The sequence below is a fragment of the Agelaius phoeniceus genome, chromosome 2 (genome assembly GCF_051311805.1).
Source record: "Agelaius phoeniceus isolate bAgePho1 chromosome 2, bAgePho1.hap1, whole genome shotgun sequence".
Classification (NCBI taxonomy): domain Eukaryota; kingdom Metazoa; phylum Chordata; class Aves; order Passeriformes; family Icteridae; genus Agelaius; species Agelaius phoeniceus.
Window position 1 is genome coordinate 6,176,680 of NC_135266.1, and position 21,569 is coordinate 6,198,248.

At 40.4% G+C, this 21,569-nt stretch overlaps 1 protein-coding gene and 1 long non-coding RNA gene across 2 annotated transcripts in view; one reads left to right on the plus strand and one right to left on the minus strand.

Moving 5' to 3' along the window:
- Positions 1-648: 648 nt before the first annotated feature.
- On the minus strand, positions 649-1,736 carry LOC143691990 (uncharacterized). Its single transcript, XR_013179836.1, has 2 exons — positions 1,072-1,736; positions 649-960 (listed from the first exon to the last, which is right to left on the minus strand). It is a non-coding gene; the product is annotated as an uncharacterized LOC143691990 (long non-coding RNA).
- Positions 1,737-1,905: 169 nt separating this feature from the next.
- Positions 1,906-21,569, plus strand: part of TRAPPC10 (trafficking protein particle complex subunit 10) — a 37,933-nt gene continuing 18,269 nt past the window's right edge. The window contains exons 1-9 of the mRNA XM_054654651.2: positions 1,906-2,133; positions 11,321-11,402; positions 12,091-12,226; positions 13,259-13,455; positions 14,751-14,946; positions 16,080-16,191; positions 17,196-17,443; positions 19,680-19,826; positions 21,244-21,358. Of these exons, the coding sequence (XP_054510626.2) occupies positions 2,055-2,133; positions 11,321-11,402; positions 12,091-12,226; positions 13,259-13,455; positions 14,751-14,946; positions 16,080-16,191; positions 17,196-17,443; positions 19,680-19,826; positions 21,244-21,358 (1,312 nt within the window). The 5' untranslated portion in view covers positions 1,906-2,054. The remainder of the gene's footprint in view (positions 2,134-11,320; positions 11,403-12,090; positions 12,227-13,258; positions 13,456-14,750; positions 14,947-16,079; positions 16,192-17,195; positions 17,444-19,679; positions 19,827-21,243; positions 21,359-21,569) is intronic.

Here is a 21,569-nt window from a genome sequence, read left to right on the forward strand (position 1 = left end):
CATTTTAAAAATAAAATTGTACCATGATATGTCTCGACTCTCGCAGCATTAAAAATTGTTTGTGTCCAGCTGCTCACTAAACCTGAAAATCAGATTAAAACATTTTACTGTGCTATACAAAATATTCTTAAAGTTTCACTGTGCTAAGGAAACAAGTTACAACCAAGGTGAAAGCAAATTTCTGTGCAAATGTTGGTGAAAATATTCAAATAGGAAAGAACCAATAATCCCCCAGTAAAATGGTAGAGCTAAAACTGGGAGTATTCAGCAGTGTTAAGGGATGAAATATGTTACAAGGATGCTGTAATTTTTTTTTGAATCAACATTATAAGTCCAGAAAATAGAGTTAAGGTTTTACTGAATTTTACTGAAAGAAAATTCTAAACAAATTTACTTCTATAAATATTTGAACACTCAAACCACCTGAGCACAATGTCACTGTGAAATAAAGAATTATTATTAATTCACAGATTACTTATAGTCCTACCTGAGATAACCTTTGGCTTTACACATGTATGCAGTGTTTTCCATATTTTACCCCTTATAGGCTACTTTCAATATGTTCTTCTAGACCTTACTTTTATTTGAGACAGTACATGCAAACCCTCTAAGTTTAGGATTCTTTATTCTAAAGAAACTGCAGATGACCAAGGTGAACAGCAGGTTTATTTAAAAGAAAGGAATAGCATCTCAGTCTAAAGTAAAACAGGGCTCAATTTTATGGCTCTAATACCATTAATTAGACCCAACAGAAGTGTAATGGGGTGTTATTACCTCTATGCATTTAAAACCCTACATTATAAACCATTAAACTTCAAGGACCATATTCACTTATACATTTGAAGTCAGTGGAAAATATGATCCCTAATGCACTTACTCCCACTGAACTAGCCAGGAACAGCCATGGGAATGACACATCAGGCAGCTGCCCACGAAGTCCACCAGAGCCTCACAGAAGTCCTGTAACGAGTTTAAATAAGATTCATTTTAATAAAGAGCATCTCTTTTATGAGGAGAGCCTGTGGGAGCAGGGCCTGTTTAGTCTAGAGAAGGCTGAGATCTCATCCATACATATTTATATCTCCCAAGAGGGTGCCAAGAGGATGGTGCCAAACTCCTCAGTGGTGTCCAGCAGCAGGACAAGAAGCAATGGACATAAACTAAAACACGAGAAGTTTCACCCCTACACAAGGAGGAATTTATTTCCATTGAGGCTGGCAGAGCTCTGGAACAGCTGCCCAGGGAGGGTGTGGAGACATTCCAGACCCATCTGGACACGCTCCTGTGTCACCTGCTCTGGGTGACCTTGCCTGGGCAGGAGGATGGAGGGAGCGATCTCGGGAGGTCACTGAGCGATCTCCGGAGGTCACTGAGCGATCTCCAGAGGTCACTGAGCGATCTCGGGAGGTCACTGAGCGATCTCGGGAGGTCACTGAGCGATCTCCAGCGGTCACTCCAACCCCGACCCTTCCGTGACTCCCGCCGGCTGTCACCGCTCAGGGCGGCCCAGGGGCTCTGCCCCTCAGGCGCCTCGGGCCGGCCCTCAGGGGCAGGAGGATGGACTGAGCGATCTCCGGAGGTCACTGAGCGATCTCCAGAGGTCACTCCAACCCCGACCCTTCCGTGACTCCCGCCGGCTGTCACCGCTCAGTGGCTCTGCCCCTCAGGCCGTCCCTCAGGGGCAGCCCCGCCCCGGCTCCCCGCGGCTGCCGGGGGCCGCAGGCCGGGACCCCCCTCCCCGTCCCCGGGCCGCGCTCCCCCTCCATTCCCCGTCGCATTCCCCCTTTTCCGGGTTCCCCGGCGGCGGCGCTCCCCGGAAGCGGTAATGCCTGCCCGGTGATCCAGGAAGCGGATGAGCCTCTCCCGCCCGCCTTCCCCTCCGGAGCGGCGCTGCGGGGACGCGGGGAAGGGGGTGGGGGGAGGCGGGGGGGGGGGAGGCAGCGGCGGCACCACCCCCGCTCCGGCCCGGCCTGTCCGTCCCGTCCCAGCCCCCCGGCGGTGTTTCCATGGCGCCGGGCGGGCGGGGGAGCCGGGGCTGACGACCCCGCCCGCTCATGGACCCCGCCGAGGAGGAGGAGGGCAGGGAGAAGCCCCCCGTGATCTACACCATGGAGAACAAGCCCATCGTGACCTGTGAGTGTCCCCGCCGCCGCTGCTGGCGGGGCTGGGGGTCCGGCCGGTGCCCCCGGCGGGCCCGGGGGGAGGCAGGAGCCGGTGCCTGGTTCTGGGGGGCTCCCGCAGCTCCGGGTGGGGACAGGGCGCCTGCAGAAGGGATCTGATGGCGGGGTTTGCCTCTTCATTGCTTTTCCCCCTTTCTGATGGCAGTGGGCAAACTTGGGGTTGTTTCTGTAGTAAATAACAAGGCGAATGCCGTGCTCAGAGGTGTTTAGGGGAAGAGGGTGAAATGTGAGAATAAATGGTGAACCCCAAACTTCCTGGCAGCGAGCTTTGTGTGGCTTTGCTGGTGCTAAGAGAAGTTGCGAGAGGGATCCTCTGCGGCGATCCCACCGATGCCTGCCCGCTGACATTACACTTTAATCTTAAACTGCTTTGGTTCCATCCCTGAGAGGGCTTAGTTAACCAAACTCCTGCTTCCAGGAATTAGTGAATTAGTTCTTTCAGGTAGCAGAGACAGGCTGGTGGTCCTGATGTAAAAACCCCTCCTGCTTTTACAGGCGTAGAGGGGTGCACTCAAAGTTCACTTAAAACAAGCAGGTGGGCTAGGCTGGGCCTTGGGAAGCTTTTCTTTAACGGGAGAGGGGTCAAGCACTGGAAGAGACTCCTTAGAGAGGTGTCTCAGTCTGTCCCAAGTCTGTCTGTGTTGAAGAGATATTTGGACAGTGCCCTTAACATGCTGTGACTTTTGGTCAGCCCTGAAGTGGTCATGTACTTGGACCACATGATCCTGGCAGGTTCCTTCCAAGTGGAATGGTCTTTTTTATTCTAACTACATCCATAATGTTGTTAATAAAAAGGTAAAGGGAATGAGATCAGCATAGAGAATTCTGCTTTTTCTTTTTTAACAAAAGGTAGCCAGTGGCTGGTCTTAGTCAAAAGTATCTCTACTGATGATGTACAAAATACATATTTGCACTTTTATCACTAGAGCACTGGGAATGCTTTATGTGCCTGTGAAATAGAAACTCGTTTCACAGTTCTGTGTTGTCTTATTATGGAGTAAGCATTTATTGGTGATTAAGGTCTTAGACCTTACTTAGAAAAAGTATCCAACTGTAACCTTGTAGCTGTATAATTGTGGAACTCTCTGTGTATATATTTTGTCCAGACTATTTTATAAATGTGTTTTTTTTTTCTGTCTTAAACTTTTTTTCCTTTTTTTGAATGCAGTTCATAAGCTGAAGTGAACAGGATCTGTACTGAATCTTCTCTACTCACCTATTTCAAGAATTTTGAAATCCGTTTCACTTTAGATTTAAAGTCAGAAAAAATGTACATATCAGAAACATCTGGAGGATATAGTTTGCTGGTGTTAATGCTACTGTTCAGGCTGTGGGTACTTGCTTTTTAGATTTTCTGGCTTTATGTGTATTCAGCATGGTAGAGTCTCCATGTGTGGTGCAGGTCAGTCTTCACTGTTCCTGTATGATTTAAATTACATTTTAGTCTGTTGAAGTGCACAAAGTTTTACCTCAGGGTAAAACCTTGGGTTTTTTGTTAGTGGGTGCAGAAAGAACTCTGGTTTCTTTGTACAAGGGAATTTTCAAACTTCCAAACACAAAATTTAACCAGATTTCAATCAAGCCCAGTTGCCTGATATTGAAAACAGTATTAATTTTGTGTGGTGAGTGAGTTTACATTATGGTTGTAAAATGTTTTGTTCTTATCCCCATCCAGTATGGTAGCAGCAGACTTACAAATGAGACAGGAGGTGAGCATTATGTGTCACTTGTATGCCTCACTCCTGGACTGAGGAAATTATTTCTATTGCCCTGGACAAGCACAACAGGAATATCTTTACTGGTATGGACTGGAGGGGCTTGGTCTGAGACAGCTTTAATTCAGGAGTTAAAGTTAATTCAGCAAAATTGCTCAGAGATTACCTCTCTGGTGAATGTAGTATGGGTGACTTGCTACATTTTAAACCAAAACATTTGATTTCAATGGGGAATGCATTTTACTGTAACTGCTTTAGTTTCTCTTCTTTTCTCTTCAAAGAAGTGGAGTACTTAGAGACTCTAATATTTCAAATAAGTGCATTCACCAATAATGACTTACTTGAAGGGAAGCTCCTCTAAGCATTGTATTGCTAAAGATTTACAGAGAGGTGAGGCTTGGCCTTCCAGGGAACGCGTTTGTTGCAAAACACATTAAAAGCCATGGTGTTAGAAACTGCTCAACAAACACAGTTTATCTTTGTCTGTGGTTCCACTTGCAGGCAGTTGGAGTTGTCTGGGATAAAAACACCCTGTGTGTGTTTTTATTGTGTCCCACCCAGGAGGGGCACGTGGAGGAAAGGCAGGCCTGTGAGGGGATGGCTGGGTTCTGATTATGTGAAGTGAGAGTGAAGGTTAAATGAGGGTGCTTTTCAGACCAGAAGTATTTCCTTTTGCTACAAGATTCAGATTGATCTCTGTCAGGTAAACTTTTGCATCATGAAATAACTCCTGTTAACTCTTAGGGTTTGTTCTTAATAAGAGAGAACTGAAGAGGGGGTTTTGTTCCTGGTGAAACTTCTTTTCAACACTGTGCATACCAGAGTTGTTTTGTAAACAAATATTTTTACCTACTTGAAATAAATTTGACAGTGCTGTGAAAGGAATGCTTCTTTGGTAAGGAGAGTTATGCTGTCAAATCCATGAGTTAATCTCTATTGTAACAGTAGTTATTTGCTATATTGGCACAACCCTGAATTCAGCACTCTGTGTACAGGCTTTGGCCTATGGGGAAAAATGGCAGGTTCCACGTGTCTTGGATATCTGATGCCAGTTGCAAATGCAGTTTTTGTCAGCACTTCTTTCATGTTAGTGCTGTAATTTGATTATTTTGCCCTCAGAAGCTGTGTGTAAGCGAATTAGCCTTGTTTTTATTGTGTTTGCATCATTGGAAGCACCTGTAGTTTTAACAGAGAGTTTTTAGATTAATAGACTATGGTAAGACATGACAAACTTCTGGAGACCCTTTCTCTAGGCATACAGACAACTGTATTTTCCATGCAGGAAAAGCAGTATATTCACAGAAAGCTGCTGTTCCTTTTTGTGTTTTCCCTTTTCTCAGTATGGCAGCACCCCTGAGTGTTAAATCACTCTTGTCAGGTAGGACTGAGTGCCATGATGACTCAATTCCAAATTAATTTGAGCCATATTTTTTACACTGTCAGTCTTACTAGATTGCAAAGCCACTGGGGAGTTTCTCTGTCCAGCTGTGGTTCTGCTCTCTCTGGCAGGTTACTTTGTAAACTCTCAACTCATTTGTAGCAGTTTATCTGCATTGCTGCCAGACCTGGTAAGCTTGCAAAGTGTTTTGAGTCATTTTACAGCTTTCTCACTGCTGAAGAAGGATTATTTTTAGCTTCATTAATTTTTTTAGGGTTTTTTTGCAGAGGCAAGTTGAGTGTTTGCATCAAACATCTTGAACTTGAGTAGTTTCTGTAAAATGTTGACTTTACAAAATCTCTAAGCCAGTGCAGCTTGCTTTCCTAGGAAACCCAAACAGCGTTGTTTCCTTCTCAGGAATCCTATTTGAAACTTTGAGACAAAGTCTGTGGAGCTTCAATATAATGTTGTTGCACATAAATAACAGCCAAAGAACTCATCCTTAGGTGGCTGATTTGCACTTAAATTATTAGCTCTGTCCATATGAAGAGGAGGCTGGAGACTAAAGGCAATCCTGCAAAATGAAGTAATTAAGCTTTTCAGAGCTTTCCTAAAAAGCTGTTCTCTTGTAGTTATCTTCATGCAGTTGTGGAATATTCCATTATCAGCTCATAGTATCTGTTTATATTGTCTTCTGTCTGTTTATATTGTGTGTTTGCATGTTTGCTCTCACTGTCAATAACCTGTTTTAGCACAATGGACTTTATATATAATCTTTGGAGAGAATGATGTGCATCATTTTTATCTGGTCCATGTTCAGAATTTGCTGTGATACAGCAAGAGAAAAACCATCAGCAAATGCTTTGTAGGCCCAAGAAGAGAAAATGTTTGCAATTATCTACAGCAGGAACAGAAAGATCAATAAAAGTAAGGGGTGGGGAGGGAAAGGGAGGAATTTTGCATCTTTTTGTGGTGAAAATAAATACTTGCAGTTAAGAATATTGTTCTGGGACTAGAGGAGCTTGATTCAGAAGTTCTTCTGTTACTAGTAGATAGATGTAATAAAAAATGTGGCAGCAAGAAGCGGGATGTAGCCCAAGTGATCAGAGTGATTTGCTGCTACTGAGACCATTTAACAACTCTATCCTATAAATTCATTTCCCCTGTTCTCAACCAGAACTCCTGCCTGCATTGTAAGTCATCACTTACTTATAATGTATCAGCTGCACACATTGTGTAGCTGATACATTATTCTGTGCTTAAATATTTGATTACATTTGTCTTGAGAAGAAGTGGCATATACTTGTTAGTGTTAACCTGTTTTACAGATTCAGAAGTGCAGAAGTGGAGTTTTGCTAAAAGGATTTTCTTCTAGTGAATCAGCTATGGTTTTTATATAGCAATTTAGCTGTGCTGTGTTTTGGTTTTTAGACCTCTTTTGAATGTGAATTTGAGTTAGGAGAGAGGAGGACCTTTAAAAGATGTCAATATAAAAACCTCACCAAAACTTCAGGTAGATCCACTTCTTACAGGCTAGTGATTTAAGAAAAAAGACTCACAGTAGAACTTTTGACCAGTGGAAAAGTAAGAGGGGTCAGAAAGGTTAGCTGTGAGTGATACTTGGAGATAAAACCCAAACAAAGCTACTCCAAAGTGTAGTCTTGGCTCTGCGTTCTTTTAAAGGTATTCAAAGCCTTTTATCTCAGTTGACTGGGCTTGTCATTGGTATCAAAGGAAAATATTTGTCTTCTTTAGTCATCTGACCTCAGGAGTTTTTGTTTCAAACTGCCTGTGTAGTTATTGGGTTAGGATGATTTCCTCTAGAGGGGAAAAAAAAATCACTGTGGTATATTTAGATACTATAGTGACAAAGCCTCTGAGCATCTAAGAAGTTTGGAAACTGTTAGGAAAAAATATATTATTGGGGATTTTGGTGGTTTTAAGCAGGCACAAACCTAAAAAATGTCAGTATTTTGTGGTTCTTTGGTATTAGACAGCTGCTACAAAGAGTGCATGTCCCCCTTGATTAGGTGGTCATTCTGGTTTTCACTGTTCCTGTACAAATATAGAGTAGAACAAGTGTCCTAGATAGGAAAGAGGGAAGGGAGGAAGGCTGCACTGATTTGATCTACCAAAATGTCAGGAAGAAAGACAAGGAGGAAAGAATCACAGAATTGTTTGGATTGGAAAAGACTTTAAAGATTGTCCTGTTCCAAACCCCTGCCATGAGCAGGGACACCTTCCACTGTCCCAGGCTGCTCCAAGCCCCATCCAACCTGACCTTGAACACTTCCAGGGATGGGGCAGGACAGCTGCTCTGGGCACTCTGTGCCAGGGCCTGCATACCCTCACATGGCAGAATTTCATCCTGATGTCTAAATCTACCCTCTTTCAGCTTAAAGCCACTGCCCCTTGTTGTGTCACCGCAGACCCTTGTACAAAGTCTCTCTCCGGCTCTCTTGGAGGCCCTTTAGGCACTGGAAGGGGCTCTAAGGTCTCTTCTCCAGGCTGAACAAGCCCCTCTCTCAGCCTCTCTCCATAGCAGAGGTGTCCCAGCACTCTGGGCATCTTTGTGTCCCTCTTCTGGTCCCACTCCAACTGGTTTGTGTCGCTCTCATGTTGGGGACCCAGGGCTGGAGGCAGCTCTGCAGGTGGGGTCTCACCTGGGTGGGGCAGAGGGGCAGAATCTCCCCCTCCCCTGCTGCCCACGGTGCTTTGGATGCAGCCCAGGACACTTTGGGCTTTCTGGGCTGTCAGTGCACATGGCCTGGCCATGTTGAGCTCCTCCTGAACCAACATCCCCAATTCCTTCTCCTCAGGGCTGCTCTGGATCCATTCTCCACCCACAGCACGGGAAGTGTTTGGAAAAGTGCCAAAGGCCCTGCCCTTTGAACTTTGTCATGTAGAAAGAAAGGAAACAGGTTCTTTGTTCTTCTCTTTCTCCTGGAGTATTTCTTTTTAACGTGTATCACTTGAACATTACTGCTTTCAATTGTTGTGTGTCACCACTTCACGTGCAGAAGCACCCTGTACTTGGTGTGGTATCACTGAAAGAGTCTCTGTGTTCCTTCTGTATTTGTGGGGTGTCTGTTGACATCCAGGTGGGGAGTAGATTAATTCAGACACACATGGTTTAGAAGCTGAGGTTGGTGTTGCAGGAGGTTATCAGACTCTAATGTTACTGTCTAGTTATCATCTCCATGGGATATTTGGTCTTATTTGCCTGTAGGTTCTGAAAGATGAAAACCCTTCTCTAGAAGGCTTCATGATTTTAATTATGATAGGATTCCAGAGTTACTTTTCCTTCCCATATATGCACATCCTTCCTTGTCTCTTTCAGGAGAGAGGTGTCTGATAATCATTTACACTCTGGCCCCATTACTGACAGCCATAGAATGGTTTGGCTTGGGTCTTAGTGTTGAGACCAGTCCACTGAAATGAATTTGCTGTGATATGGTCGAGTCATCATCTTTTTAATTTTTTTTTCTCACAAAAAATGACAAAAAGTTCTACAACAAGGTATTTGAAGCAATTCTCAGACTCTTTGGGGTTTTCTCTAAGTTTGAATTCTAGGGTTACTAGAATTGGGGTTTTGGAATGTTTCATTCTAAATTCATAGAATTCAGTCAGATACAAGCAAAAACTCCTGTAGTGGTATTGTTTGTATTTTCTCCCTTATTTCTTCTTTATTTTCCATCTTATTTTTTTTTCTTTTCTTAATATTTTGGAAAGTAGATCATAGATAGTGAGGCATTAGAGGCATATATATAGAGAGCAGAGAATGAGACTTCTGCCATGCTTTTGAGGTCTCTTGAGCCATAGGAATCTTGCTCAACACCACTCCAGAAATAGTGATCTTTTGGGACTTTCTGTTCTGGTATTTGTGCAGGTTGTGCTCTTGTCTCCCTCCCTGCAGCCCAGTAGCACCAGTTGACAATTTATGGTGCATCTGACAGCCCTAACAATTCCTTGCTGTACTTACTGGTATCAGTGCTGGTCCTGTGTCAGTGCTGTGCTGGTGTTGCCTGCTGATAACTTCATTTTAGTGTTCTTGGCCTGATCAGCTCAAACATGCTGATTACAGTAGATACAGGGTCCAGTTGAGCAGAACATGAAATGCTGCAGCCCTTTGGGTGTTGGAAATTCGTGGTAGCAGCTTTGGTCTGTGTTCAAAGACAGCCAATGTGTTTCACATTGAAGGTCTGTTCTCACTTTTCTTCTAATCCTAGAGGGCTGTGTTGCCTTGATCATGAAACACATTCTTATGTGTATTTGATATGCCCTCAAAACCAGTGCAGGAGGAAAAGCTGACTGGTTTTAAAATGAATATACCTGTTTTAAGCTGATAATGTGATGTGTCTGTCTGAATAGCAGGGTGCTTACACGTTATCCTTTAGTTCCTCTGTATTCAGTAGCAGTCCTTTTTACTTAAGATGTTGAATTCTAGAATATTTTTGTGGCATACATTGAATTTTTAGCTGCAGTGTAGAAACATTACTTTGCTATACTCCAGAGATAAAATATGTGGCTTGTTCTTTCCAGCAGATTTGGAGCTCACAGGCTCTCATTTTGATGTGGTCATCGTGCAGCTCCTAAGTCACTGAGCTATGTTTCACTCTCTGTGGGCAGTAATGAGGTGCAAATCAATAGACTGTTCTCAGCTTGGCTCACAGAGGTGTAGCTTGGTATAAAACAGCATTAACACTATCACTAACACTTGTTTCAGTATTCATTCAGGGCATTTGTTTGTGGTCTTAAATAGCATGTGGTATGGTACACTTAATTCAGATGGCAGGAAGGTGAAGGATCCAGCATAAGGTACTTTTCTTGAGAAACAGGGCTAAAGTACTGATTGTTTTTGTTATGTTTTTTAGCTATTTTATGAAATTGCATTGTTGAATAATAGTTAATGTGGTCAGACATCAGAAGAGCTGTTTTTGCTTGTTCTTGCACTTAATCAGCCTCTTAAACTTTAATTTTTAATATACTTTATTGTGTGGTGATAGAATTGTGGTAATCAAAGTACTATATGCGAAAATAATAACATATATGAGAAAACTGGGGAAAGGAGAGAGGACTAGAAAAAGATTTTTAAGATGAATTAAAGAATGCTAAAGGAAGGTAGAGGCAATGCCTGGCTTTGTGCCTGGATGTGAGATTGGGGGTTGGGAGGGAGAAAAAAGGATGTCAGGTACTTCTGCAGTTTCCAGTTCCACAGGAAGGTGAGAGGATCTTCCTGTTCTGGTGTGCAGAAAGATTGTGAAAAGGAAAACCACCAGGAAATAGCAGAATTGTCTATAAGGCTGTTAAAATCTTAATTAATGTCTTGTCCTTATCATATCCTCCCTGAACCTAAGAGAATTTAAGAATTATTGTTGAAAGGTTACTGGTAATACATTTTTTCATGTGGTAAACAGTGCATTTTGTCCTGACTCGTATCTAAGTAGCTCCTGCAGTGGTGTTGTATTTAATGTAGCTGTTTGGGACCTGCCCTGTGTTAACAGACCTCATGTTTCCGCAGAACAGCGTGGTAGTCAGGGAGGTGTTTTGTAGTAACAACAGTCCCAGAAAATGAGGAGAGAGGAATCGTATCCAATAAAACACAGAACATGTGCTAAACCAAATTTTCTCAGTGTAGGCCCAGCTATACAGAATGGTGGGAACCACTTTCTACCCAGTCTTCTGGTTTGGGAAGTCTAAATTCTGGAATATTTTTAAATATACTTTTTTTTTAAACCAATGACTCCAGCTAAGGAGCTGTTTGTTTTGTTTTTGGAGTTGCACCAGCTTTATGATACTCTCTTTGGTATATGGATTATGTAGCTCTGTGGAAAATCACAATAGGAAGTTTGTAACAATGTCTGCTGAAAAATGTTGTATTAGTCTTGAGAGTGATTTAAAAAACTCTAGTTCAGTGCTGGACTCCAGTTTCCACATAGCAGATAAGATTAAATGTTCCTAATAACAGCAGACCATTAGTAGAATAGCATATTAATATACATTCTATAATTTGCACATGCTAATATATTGATGCCTTCCATTTTCAGGTGCTGGAGATCAGAATTTATTTACTTCCTTGTATCCTACACTTTCTCAGCAGCTTCCTAGAGAACCCATGGAATGGAGGAGGTAAACTTACATTTTATTCAGTGATTCTGTTTCAGTGTCTGGTTTTGACCTGGGTAAATGTGTATTTGTTGTGTTCTGAGAAGCTCTTACCATAAATTGAGTTGAACAGAGCAACTGACTCAAAGAAATTGGAGAAATTAGATAATCAAAGTGAATGTTGTGCACTTCAGGATGATCTTTTCAACCCTTCAACTTTTTCTAAAGAAAAATGATAGTAATGCTGTGTTTCTCTTCCTGATTTTGTGGTTTGTGGGTTTGTCTTGGTGTGCTTTGATGTACTTGGGCTGCTGTGTTCTGAAAGTGGTATGCTTTCTTCTCAATGAGAATATAGGTAGAACTCACATGGAATTAGATCTATTTCCCCTCAGAAATACATTTAATATATTTGAATGTTTTCTGATTGGAAAAAAAAAATTGAGGAATTCTCTTATTTGGTATTTTCTCCTTGTCCTAGAGATACAGAAAATCTTTTACTGAAAGAAAGCTGAAGAGCTTCCAGCTTCTGTTCTTCAAAAAGGAGCTTTTATCTCATTTCAAGCAATACCAAATTTTAGTTGACTTTACACCAACTGCAGTGAGTGTAGTTTGTGGGTTTCCAGTGCCAGAGTATTTCAGTTAATTTCTCTTCCCCACAACACATGTTCATTTTTCTATTCTGTCCACTAATTTCACTTTTTAAACTCCGTAGGTCTTACGGCCGTGCTCCGAAGATGATTCACCTGGAATCCAACTTTGTTCAGTTTAAAGAGGAGCTACTACCCAAAGAGGGGAATAAAGCCCTTTTGACTTTTCCCTTCCTTCATATTTATTGGACAGAATGTTGTGTAAGTACTCGTAAAAACTCAAATTTAAAAATGAAATTGTTCACATAAGCATGAAAAGCAAATGAAAATAACAGATAGCACAAGCAGAAAGTCAAAACAATTAACTCTGGGTTGCATACGCATGCATACCTGATATATTGCTGGAAACAAAACTTAGCTTGAGCACTTCTTGCCATAAGCAGTATCTGTTTGTAATGTTACTTGACACTAAGAGGACAGGCATTTGAATAACCTGTTTTCAGTACTTTGTCACAAAACCCCCAGGATCTTACAGTGACACTGCAGTGGCACTGTGCACTTTCTTTGTAACACAGAAATGTGGCCAGGGTAGTTCAATTATGCTCTGTTGGTGCACTAAAATCTAAAGATACACTTTTTTTCTTTAGTTTCATCTTCTGTGTCTGTCAGGTACTGGTGGATGTCAGCAATTTAACTGGGCAAAATTTGGAATGTCTTAATCCTGTTTATCTCCAGTTCACTGCCTTTTGGTTTGCCTCTGTTGTGAATTAATTATCCCCTTGAAGGATGCAGGTGACATCTGATCTGTGACCAGTCAAAAAGAATCCAGAACAATGTTAAGAATTATCTGTATCTCAGTAATACCAACCCAGAAGCAAAATAAGCTTCTAAAAAGGTTGAGATTTGAGCAGTGCAGAAGGTGGAAATATCACACTTCTGTTACTATGTGAGAATAAAACAGTTCAGCTTTGTAATTTCAAACATGTTTTTATTGTAAAGCTCCAGAAGGTGTAAAGAGCTTAAATGATGTTTAAAAATCTTAATTTCAGTCAATTAAAGAATGAGAATGTACCAACTACTATATTTGCTATTAACTGAAATACTGGAAATAAATTAAAAGAATTTAGAATTTTACTATGCTTTACTTTATTTGATTTTTTTCAGTAAGTGAACTTACTGTCACTATCTCCATTTGCTATGTCTTTCTGTTTGCTTTCTTTTGGAACAAAACTTGCCTTTTGCAATTGTTCAGAATGTCTGTTTGATTTGATGATTCACCACTTCTCATCCCAGGACACGGAAGTGTACAAAACCACAGTCAAGGATGACATCACCAAGTGGCAGAACGTTCTCAAAGCTCACAGCTCAGTGGACTGGCTGATTGTGGTGGTTGAGAGTGATGCCAAGAAAAAGAACAAAACCAACATCCTTCCCCGAACCTCTATAGTAGATAAAATAAGGAATGACTTCTGCAACAAGCAAAGTGACAGGTGAGCATTCTCGGGCTTGCAAACATTTTCATCTTTTGACCAGTGTGCTGATTTCTAAAGCTCCATATGCAAGACATTCCTTACTCATTTAAAGACTTCCCTTGATGCCCAGCATTCACACTGGTGGCTCTGTAAGATTTGTGCTTTGAGGGAGGCAGGCACAAAGAATAAAGGGAGAAACTTTATTTTCAGCTTTCCTGGGTTTGTGGCAGCTTTGAAATGTGTGTCAAATAGATTTCAAGTATCTCCTCCTGGCTTAGAGAGGTTTAAGGGGAACAGTGTGATGTTAATCAGCTTTTAGACCTTCAGGGTTTTTTGTTTGCTTAGGTGCTTGCAAAAGCTTACCAGAGTTGCAGGTGGTGGGAGTGAGGTGAGTAGGGAATATGAGGCCCATAGGGCTGATTTTTTGCCATTGTACTTTCTGCTGTTCACCTAATCACCTTTCCACTCTGAGATAACTGACATAAGGCCAGTTTCCTCAGATGTTTTTATTCTAAGGAAATACTAATGCGTGTATGAAACTGTTCTTTCTTTCATTAAAGGAAACAAAATAGGATTTTCTTATCAGAAATAGTGCTCTCCTTGGATGAGAGATTTTCCTGCCTTTAGAGATATCATTAGTTTTTTGGATGTTAATAAATTGTGATAGAAAAACTGAGGAAGGAAGATGCTCTGAAACAGTAGATTTATTTGTAAATTAATAGGATCTGTTTATTGTCTGAGAAAAGCAGAGGAAGTTTTAGCACGTAGGATTGAGACATTTCAAGAATCTATTATGGATGATTATTTCAAGTGAGTTAGGAAAGGCTGACTATATGTGAACTGATAGATCCTGATTTGTATTTTGTAGAATCTTTACCAGGAGTAGCTATATTTGCTGTTCTGCTGATTTGTATTGCTAGGCAGACTTTTCTTTTCTAGGTTAGCTACAGCATTACTTATATTTAAGTAGTTAGAATAATGTATCCATTATTTGCTTCAAGGAAAAAAAAAGCTTTAGAGTGCTCATTCTGGGTAAAACACTTAACTGTTCTCATAAACTATATCACATGACAAAGTTTATTAAAAGCTACCAAGCCCCAACCAAAAAACCAAAAACAAAACCCCAACATAGCTGCCTCCAAACAAACAAACATAACCCTTGTCTTGTTTTTTTTTTTCCTCTGATTAAGGTGGATGGAAAACTAAATATTGTTCATTCTGAAATTGTCAGGAATGCACAGTATTCAGCTGGGCATTTATATGTGAATTATGTGTTTTCCTCCTCAAATAGAATTTTATCAATCTCTTTACAGATGTGTGGTACTTTCTGACCCTTTGAAAGACTCTTCCCGTTCTCAGGAATCTTGGAATGCCTTCCTGACCAAACTCAGGACATTGCTTCTCATGTCCTTTACCAAAAACTTAGGCAAGTTTGAAGATGACATGAGAACTCTGAGAGAGAAAAGGACTGAGCCAGGGTGGAGCTTCTGCGAGTATTTCATGGTGCAGGTAAGAGTCTCTTGATATTGAAGAAGAACTCAAGAAGAAAATACTTGAGTCCTAGTTTTAAAAATGGTGCTTTTTTGTTGTGGTTGGATTTCTGGTCCTTTAAATCATCTGATTATTCTTTGAGGGCTGTGGCAGGAATTATGAAGACTGGTTTAAAAGCAGCATTTTTGGATCCTGTTTGCAGCAGGTTTGAGTTACCTTTTAATACAGTAATACAGTTTTCTGCTGTTAAAAAAGCAGAATATCTTCAGGCTTGTCAAAATTTTCTGAACCTCAATTGAAGCAAACAAATTGCACCTAGAAAATGTTTTAGTAGTTGATCTTGAATTTGAGGTAAGTGTCCCATTACTGTGCATACACACTCAAACTCACAGTTGGTATTTAATGTGAATGCTGCTGTTTACTTTGTTCAGATTGTTATCAGTATTTATGGAGGTGATGTTTAGAAAAGTGTCTGTTTTGAAGTAATCCATATAGAGAGTGCCATGCCATGAGTTCTATTTTTTATGTAGTTATAAATACAATTTTGTTTTAGGTGGTTTAGAGAAAAGCAAGAACCTCTTGTTTGATAAAATTCAGTATCTTGATTCCTTTGGAATTTTTTGGTCCCTGTACAACGCTGATGTCGAATCCACTGCATCCTCCTGTCTCCTTTGACTGCATGTGCTATCTTTTGTATAGGACATGTCTTATTTTGAGGCCTTTTCTACTTAGCAGTTTGGCTTTGTGTACAAAAAAACCCTTTTATGATGCACTGCAATTGATGCCTTCATGGTTTAAAGTGAGAGGAAATCATCAGTACTATTATGGGAGATGAGTCTTCAGCATTTATTCATTTATTTATTTAAATTCAAACTTTTTATAGATCTATGAGCAATATTTTGTAGTGAATCAGGATCTGGATACATATCAGAATTTACTGGCAGAGCTGTAGGATTTGATTTTCTTTTGTGGACCTCCCTGTATTGGGAAGAAATCTGCTCTAATGGCAGGTTTTTCTTATATATGTGAAACAAAAATTAGAAAAAGTAGTTCCTGGAGCTGTGTGGATGGATGAAGACTGAGGACAGGCTGTAAAACCAGACATGAATAATGTCAATAACATGTTCCCTGTATTTCTTGTGTGCCAAAAGGAAGAGCTGGCCTTTGTCTTTGAGATGCTGCAGCAGTTTGAGGATGCCCTGGTGCAGTATGATGAGCTGGATGCCTTGTTCTCTCAGTATGTTGTCAACTTTGGGGCTGGTGGTAAGTGTCTGAAAATGTGAAATAAATGTTGAGTGCATGAATTCCTTCACTGTGCTGAGCAGCCCTGTGCTTTGGGCAGTCCCAGGGAGGCTGCACCAGGCAGTTTGTGCTCTTGTTTTATGCTGTGTGCAAACACAAATGTCCATCAGTTGCAATCTTACCAAAATTTTGTTTCTTGTCTTGTGAGGCTTAGAAGCAATTTTTAATGAAAACCTGTGTTTTGCTCTAATGGGATGATTGTTACAACCAGAGGCCTGAACTATGAAATGACACAAGTATTGATCTGGCTGAGATACAGCTGCTGTTTTTACAGCTCACTGCTAGGTTTTTCAGTAAAGAGCTTTCTGGAAAAGTGCATTCAGTGTTGCCTCAAATTACACAAGATGTTTGGTAATCACTGCAGAACTTAATAGAAATAGGTGCTTAATCTGCACTACAGAAGATTTAACTTCATTTTTGAGGAAAAATTACTGTGCAAGAAGTATCAAATAGCTTTAAACTCTTCTAATGAGCTAAAGCACATGCTGTTATATAACAGCTTTAATCAGATATGTTTTATGAATCTGGTGAAAATATAGTGCAGGAGTAATTGCAGTGAAATAGATTTATGCTGACTGAACCCAATGCAGTACCTAGAAGTGGGGCATATCCATCCATGATGGCTGAGTGAGAAATACTTAAGCAAATAAAGCTTGTTTGTTTTGAACTTCAGGTAGGCTTAATTGCTAATAAATAAATTAGAAACTGGCTGCAACTGTACTGATAACAAACATACAGTGAAGACAAAATGCCTATGGGAAATGAATGTGAAATCCAGTTATCCTACCTTGCTGTGGAGGTTCTGGTGGGTTTTTGGTTTGCTTTTTAAAGCTAAGACAATAAGTCATTTATCCATGTGATAAACTTGGGAAGGACTAAGGCAGCTCACAGCCTCTGGAGGGAGGATAAAGAGGCTTTCCTAAAAAGCACTGCTTGATTCTTGGATATTAACTTTGTTTACTTAGATGGTGCAAACTGGCTGACGTTTTTTTGCCAGCCAGTGAGGAGCTGGAATGGTTTAATTCTGAGGAAGCCAATAGACATGGAGAAGAGAGAGCTGATCCAGAACCAGGAGGCCACGCTGCTGGACCTGCGCAGTTACCTGTTCTCCCGGCAGTGCACCTTGTTAATCTTCCTGCAGAGGCCATGGGAGGTTTCCCAGAGAGCACTGGAGCTTCTTCACAACTGTGTGCAGGAGCTCAAGCTGTTGGAAGTGAGTTGGTGTCATCTGTTCCATTATGTGAATTATTTCATCCAGTGATGATCTGTGGTATTCTCTGAAAAAATCCCTTTGCCCAGGATTTTTCTCCTGGGAAGCTGAGAAGCCTCAGAGAAAAGGAAAACAATTCTTATCTCATTGGATTCTCCTGTGTTGTGCTCACATGTGGAATGTGTTTGGAGGTTGTTTACCCACAGGTGATTGTTTCATTGGATTCTGGTGTGAGTTGTTCTGACTCTTTGGCCAATCAGGGTCAAGCTGTGTTGAGACTCTGGAAAGAGTCAGGAGTTTTCATTATTATCTTTTTAGCATTCTGTAAGTATCCTTTCTGTATTCTTTAGTACAGTATAGTATTCTTTAATATAATACAGTGTCATAAAACAATAAATTATCCTTCTGAGAACATGGAGTCAGATTCATCATTCCTGCCTTTGTCAGGGCAATTCCCTGCAAATACCATAATGATCTAATGAGATCTCTCAAGTTTAGCTGTTGGTGACCTGCATTCAATAAGGGCTGGCTGGGAGTTATCAAAATGGTGCTTTAATAACAGTGGTGCTGCAGCTGATTGTGTCATCATGAGGATGTTTTTGGGAAGAAATTTGGAGACATCACATCTGGGAACCAAATCTGTTTAATTAGTTAGTTAGGTAAAGTGTTTAGTTAGTTAAAGTGTTTTATTCTTCACGTGGAAAGTTATTCTCTAAACTGGTAGTCAATTGCCTGCTTACTTCATGGATTTATTACCAATCTGTTGAAATGTAGCTCCCATAATTTAAATTTATAGCAGTGTTGTATTGAAGGAAATAAGGCAGTATGGTTATTATGCTGTTATGCAGGCTAATCCTCTGTAACAAAAAGAAGAGATTATTTCTGAATATCACTTTGTGGCTTACCCATGTCCTCATCCCATGGGTGCCCTGTTAGTTTTATCTGTGCCATTATACCAGCAGCTGCTAACTTTTGCCTGTCTGACATCGTGGTAGTAAGTTCCATCTGTTCATCTGCATTTAAAAACTGCAAATCTGCTTCAGATGCTTTGCTGACACCTTCATGTGTTCTCAAACTAATGTGTAATTCCCACAGATAGTATTATTTGTGTGTGCATTTTGTGGGTTATTTTAAATTTCCAGTGTAGCCTTCTAGATCTCTGAAGGCACTTCCTGCAGTTCCCCTTTTGCTGCATCCCAGGTCTGTCCTGTGCCCCCAGTGTTTGGAGTTTTCCTCTGCACTGTCCCTTATTTCTGTTGTTCCTGTCTTGCTGTGGTGATCCAAACTGAATGCAGTGTTCTCACTGTGAGACAGTGCCACATTAATGTGCACAGCTTGTACTTATCCCTGTTGTGATCCTTTTTCTTAATGCAGGCAAACCTCTTAATGTGGCTTGACACCACTGAACACAGCAGAAATCTAAATTACTCTCTTCTTAGGATCTCTGTATTCCTGAAAATTCCTTCAGAATTCAGATCTTTATTATTTCTTCAAGTTCATTGTGCTCATACTTTGGACTTTCCTTTCCCATTAGTCACTTAGTTTATTATGGAGTTTAGGACTTATAGTCTTTCTAAAAGGAATATTTTTGCACGGGTTATGAACAGGGTTTTGAAACACCATTATTGTGTCTGTATTCCATGTCTTTAGTTATGCTTATCTTTATCTTAAGTCTTGGAAATATTTTAGTATCAGACTCTCTTTTCTTTCTCTAGCTTTCTATTTTTGTGTTCCTTTGTTTGTTTTTATCTCCATTTTTAAAATTAACTGTCCATGGCAGATGTCTTATCCTTCAATGAATAAGCTTATTTTTGTGAAGGAATCTTAGAGACTAATTGGTTTTCTCCAGGTTTTTAACACTTCTTTACACTTTTCATTTCAGTCTCAGTTAGAACTGGTGTCTCCTTAGGAAAGTAGTAGTCTATTTCCAGAAATTTTTCCTAACTCTGTTTTCCTTAAGCTGAGTTTTCAGACTTCTGGAATTTTTCCAAGACCTATTAGTCTTCCTTTCCTTCTCTTTCATCTTGATGAATGTATCAGATCCAGTTAATATGTTTCATGAACTAATATGTATAAATTATTTAGGAGGCAGCCAGAGTTGGGCTGTGCTTTGTGTATTCTGAGAGTAAACTCTTCTAAGAGGTTTTGCTGTGTTGTGTCAAGAAAAGTACTTCTACTGAAGTATTTTCTCACCTGGTGATGGTTTATTTCCCAGCTAATTTTATCTCTTCATCTCCAGGTCTCAGTTCCTCCTGGAGCTTTGGATTGCTGGGTATTTTTGAGTTGCCTGGAAGTCTTACAGAGAATAGAAGGCTGCTGTGATAGGGCTCAAATAGATGCAAATGTTTCCCACACAGTTGGCCTGTGGAGCTATGCCACGGAGAAGGTGAGTGAATGATGTGTTGGGGTGGTGGGATTACAATGTTGAAATAGAATATTTGTTTCCCTGGAGCAGATTTTGTGCTTTTTATTGTGGAATTTAATACTGGGCTCTGTACATTGTCTTGAGTCTAGTCTAGATGAGACATCCATTTTTCAAATTCCACTTAGTCTGTTCCTATGAAAGAGGTGATGTCTGAGGTTGCTGCTGCTTTCTGTCCACTGCTGAAAAACATTTTAGAAAGAAGGTAAACTCCAGAAACTATTGGAATAGTCTACTGTAGTATCTGTGGATGTTTTTGAAGACCAACATCTTTTGAAGACTCACCCTTTTGTTTGCATAGCCTGTAGAATATTTTCTCTTTGTTTTAATTATAGTTTGCTCATGTTTCAGTAGACTTAATAATCCTCTAATTGAGCCCTTGAGGTCCTTGTTTTATTACAAAAGCAGGGAAATGAAATTTCACCTTGAAGAGTTATTGCTAAAAAAAAAATGAGGGGGATGGAGATCAGAATAAAGGAAGCAAAGAATTGTTTAAAATGTCAATTGGTGCATCAGATTCTTCCCATACTCCTTACATGTTTCTAGGGAAAATAAGCTCCAACATGAACTGGAAGTGTTCTTCCTTTCCATCATTTTCTAACACAAAGGGTAAAGGGAAGAATTTTAAGATAATGAGTAGCAGTAAGGTGGAATTGACTGAATGAAGAAGTTTAGCAACTAGTGACAAAATTAAGTGGAGTTTAAAATAAATTTTAAAAAGAGGTTAATGTCCATCCCCATTTTTTATGTGACAAGCTGAGACCTTTATTCCTTTGCAGGCTTACCTCTGTAGTTGATTGAGTTTTCTAAGTAAATTAACCAAATGGCCAATAGATAAGAGCTTCTTTAAGACAATATTCTGGGTGCTGAGCCACCAGCTGCTGTCTAGAAGGGGTTTTATGGTAGCTAACACTGTTAGCTGTGCTGATCTCTTTTTCAGGAAGGTTTTCACCTGGATGCAATCCTTCAGGTGGATTTACAAGCTGCCTAATCACTGTACTGCAGACTTGCCTGCTTTTCTTGATTATGCAGTTTTCAAAAACACAGACACAGCTATTAGAAATAACCTTTGGTCATAACTGCTGAACATCTCAAGCTTTGTTTGTGTTTGTGTTGAAAACCAGAAGGAACTATTCAGATTAGGTGTTGTGCATATAGGGATCTGTGTGTGTAGGCACATGTTCCAATATTTGATGCAGTAACTTACATGCAATTTACTTCCTTAATAAGTTACTTGATACTTTGAGAATAACAGTTAATTTTGAGATCCTATAAGCAGCATAATATGAAAGCAATGAAAATGGAACGATGTAATAGAACAAGAGGAGTTTGATATTGATTTTACAGCCTATTGAAAGCAAGCATCTGGCTTTTCTTACAGTTAAAATCTCTGGGTTACCTGTGTGGACTCGTGTCAGAGAAGGGACCCAATTCAGAAGACCTTAACAGGACTGTGGATCTGTTGGCAGGGCTGGGAGCAGAACGCCCTGAGACAGGTACTGCCAGGAGAGCTGGAATTCCTTCAGTAGCTGCCACTGTCTGAAATGCATGGCATAGAAATACCTAAAATTTGTATTTCTGGTGTATCCCTACATATACACACACACAGTGATAGAACTTTATCTCCTGCAAGTTCTTTTAATGCCTATTTAGTATTTCAAACTACCAGTGCATCTCCTTACTGTTGAAAGTATAAATGTTTCCATC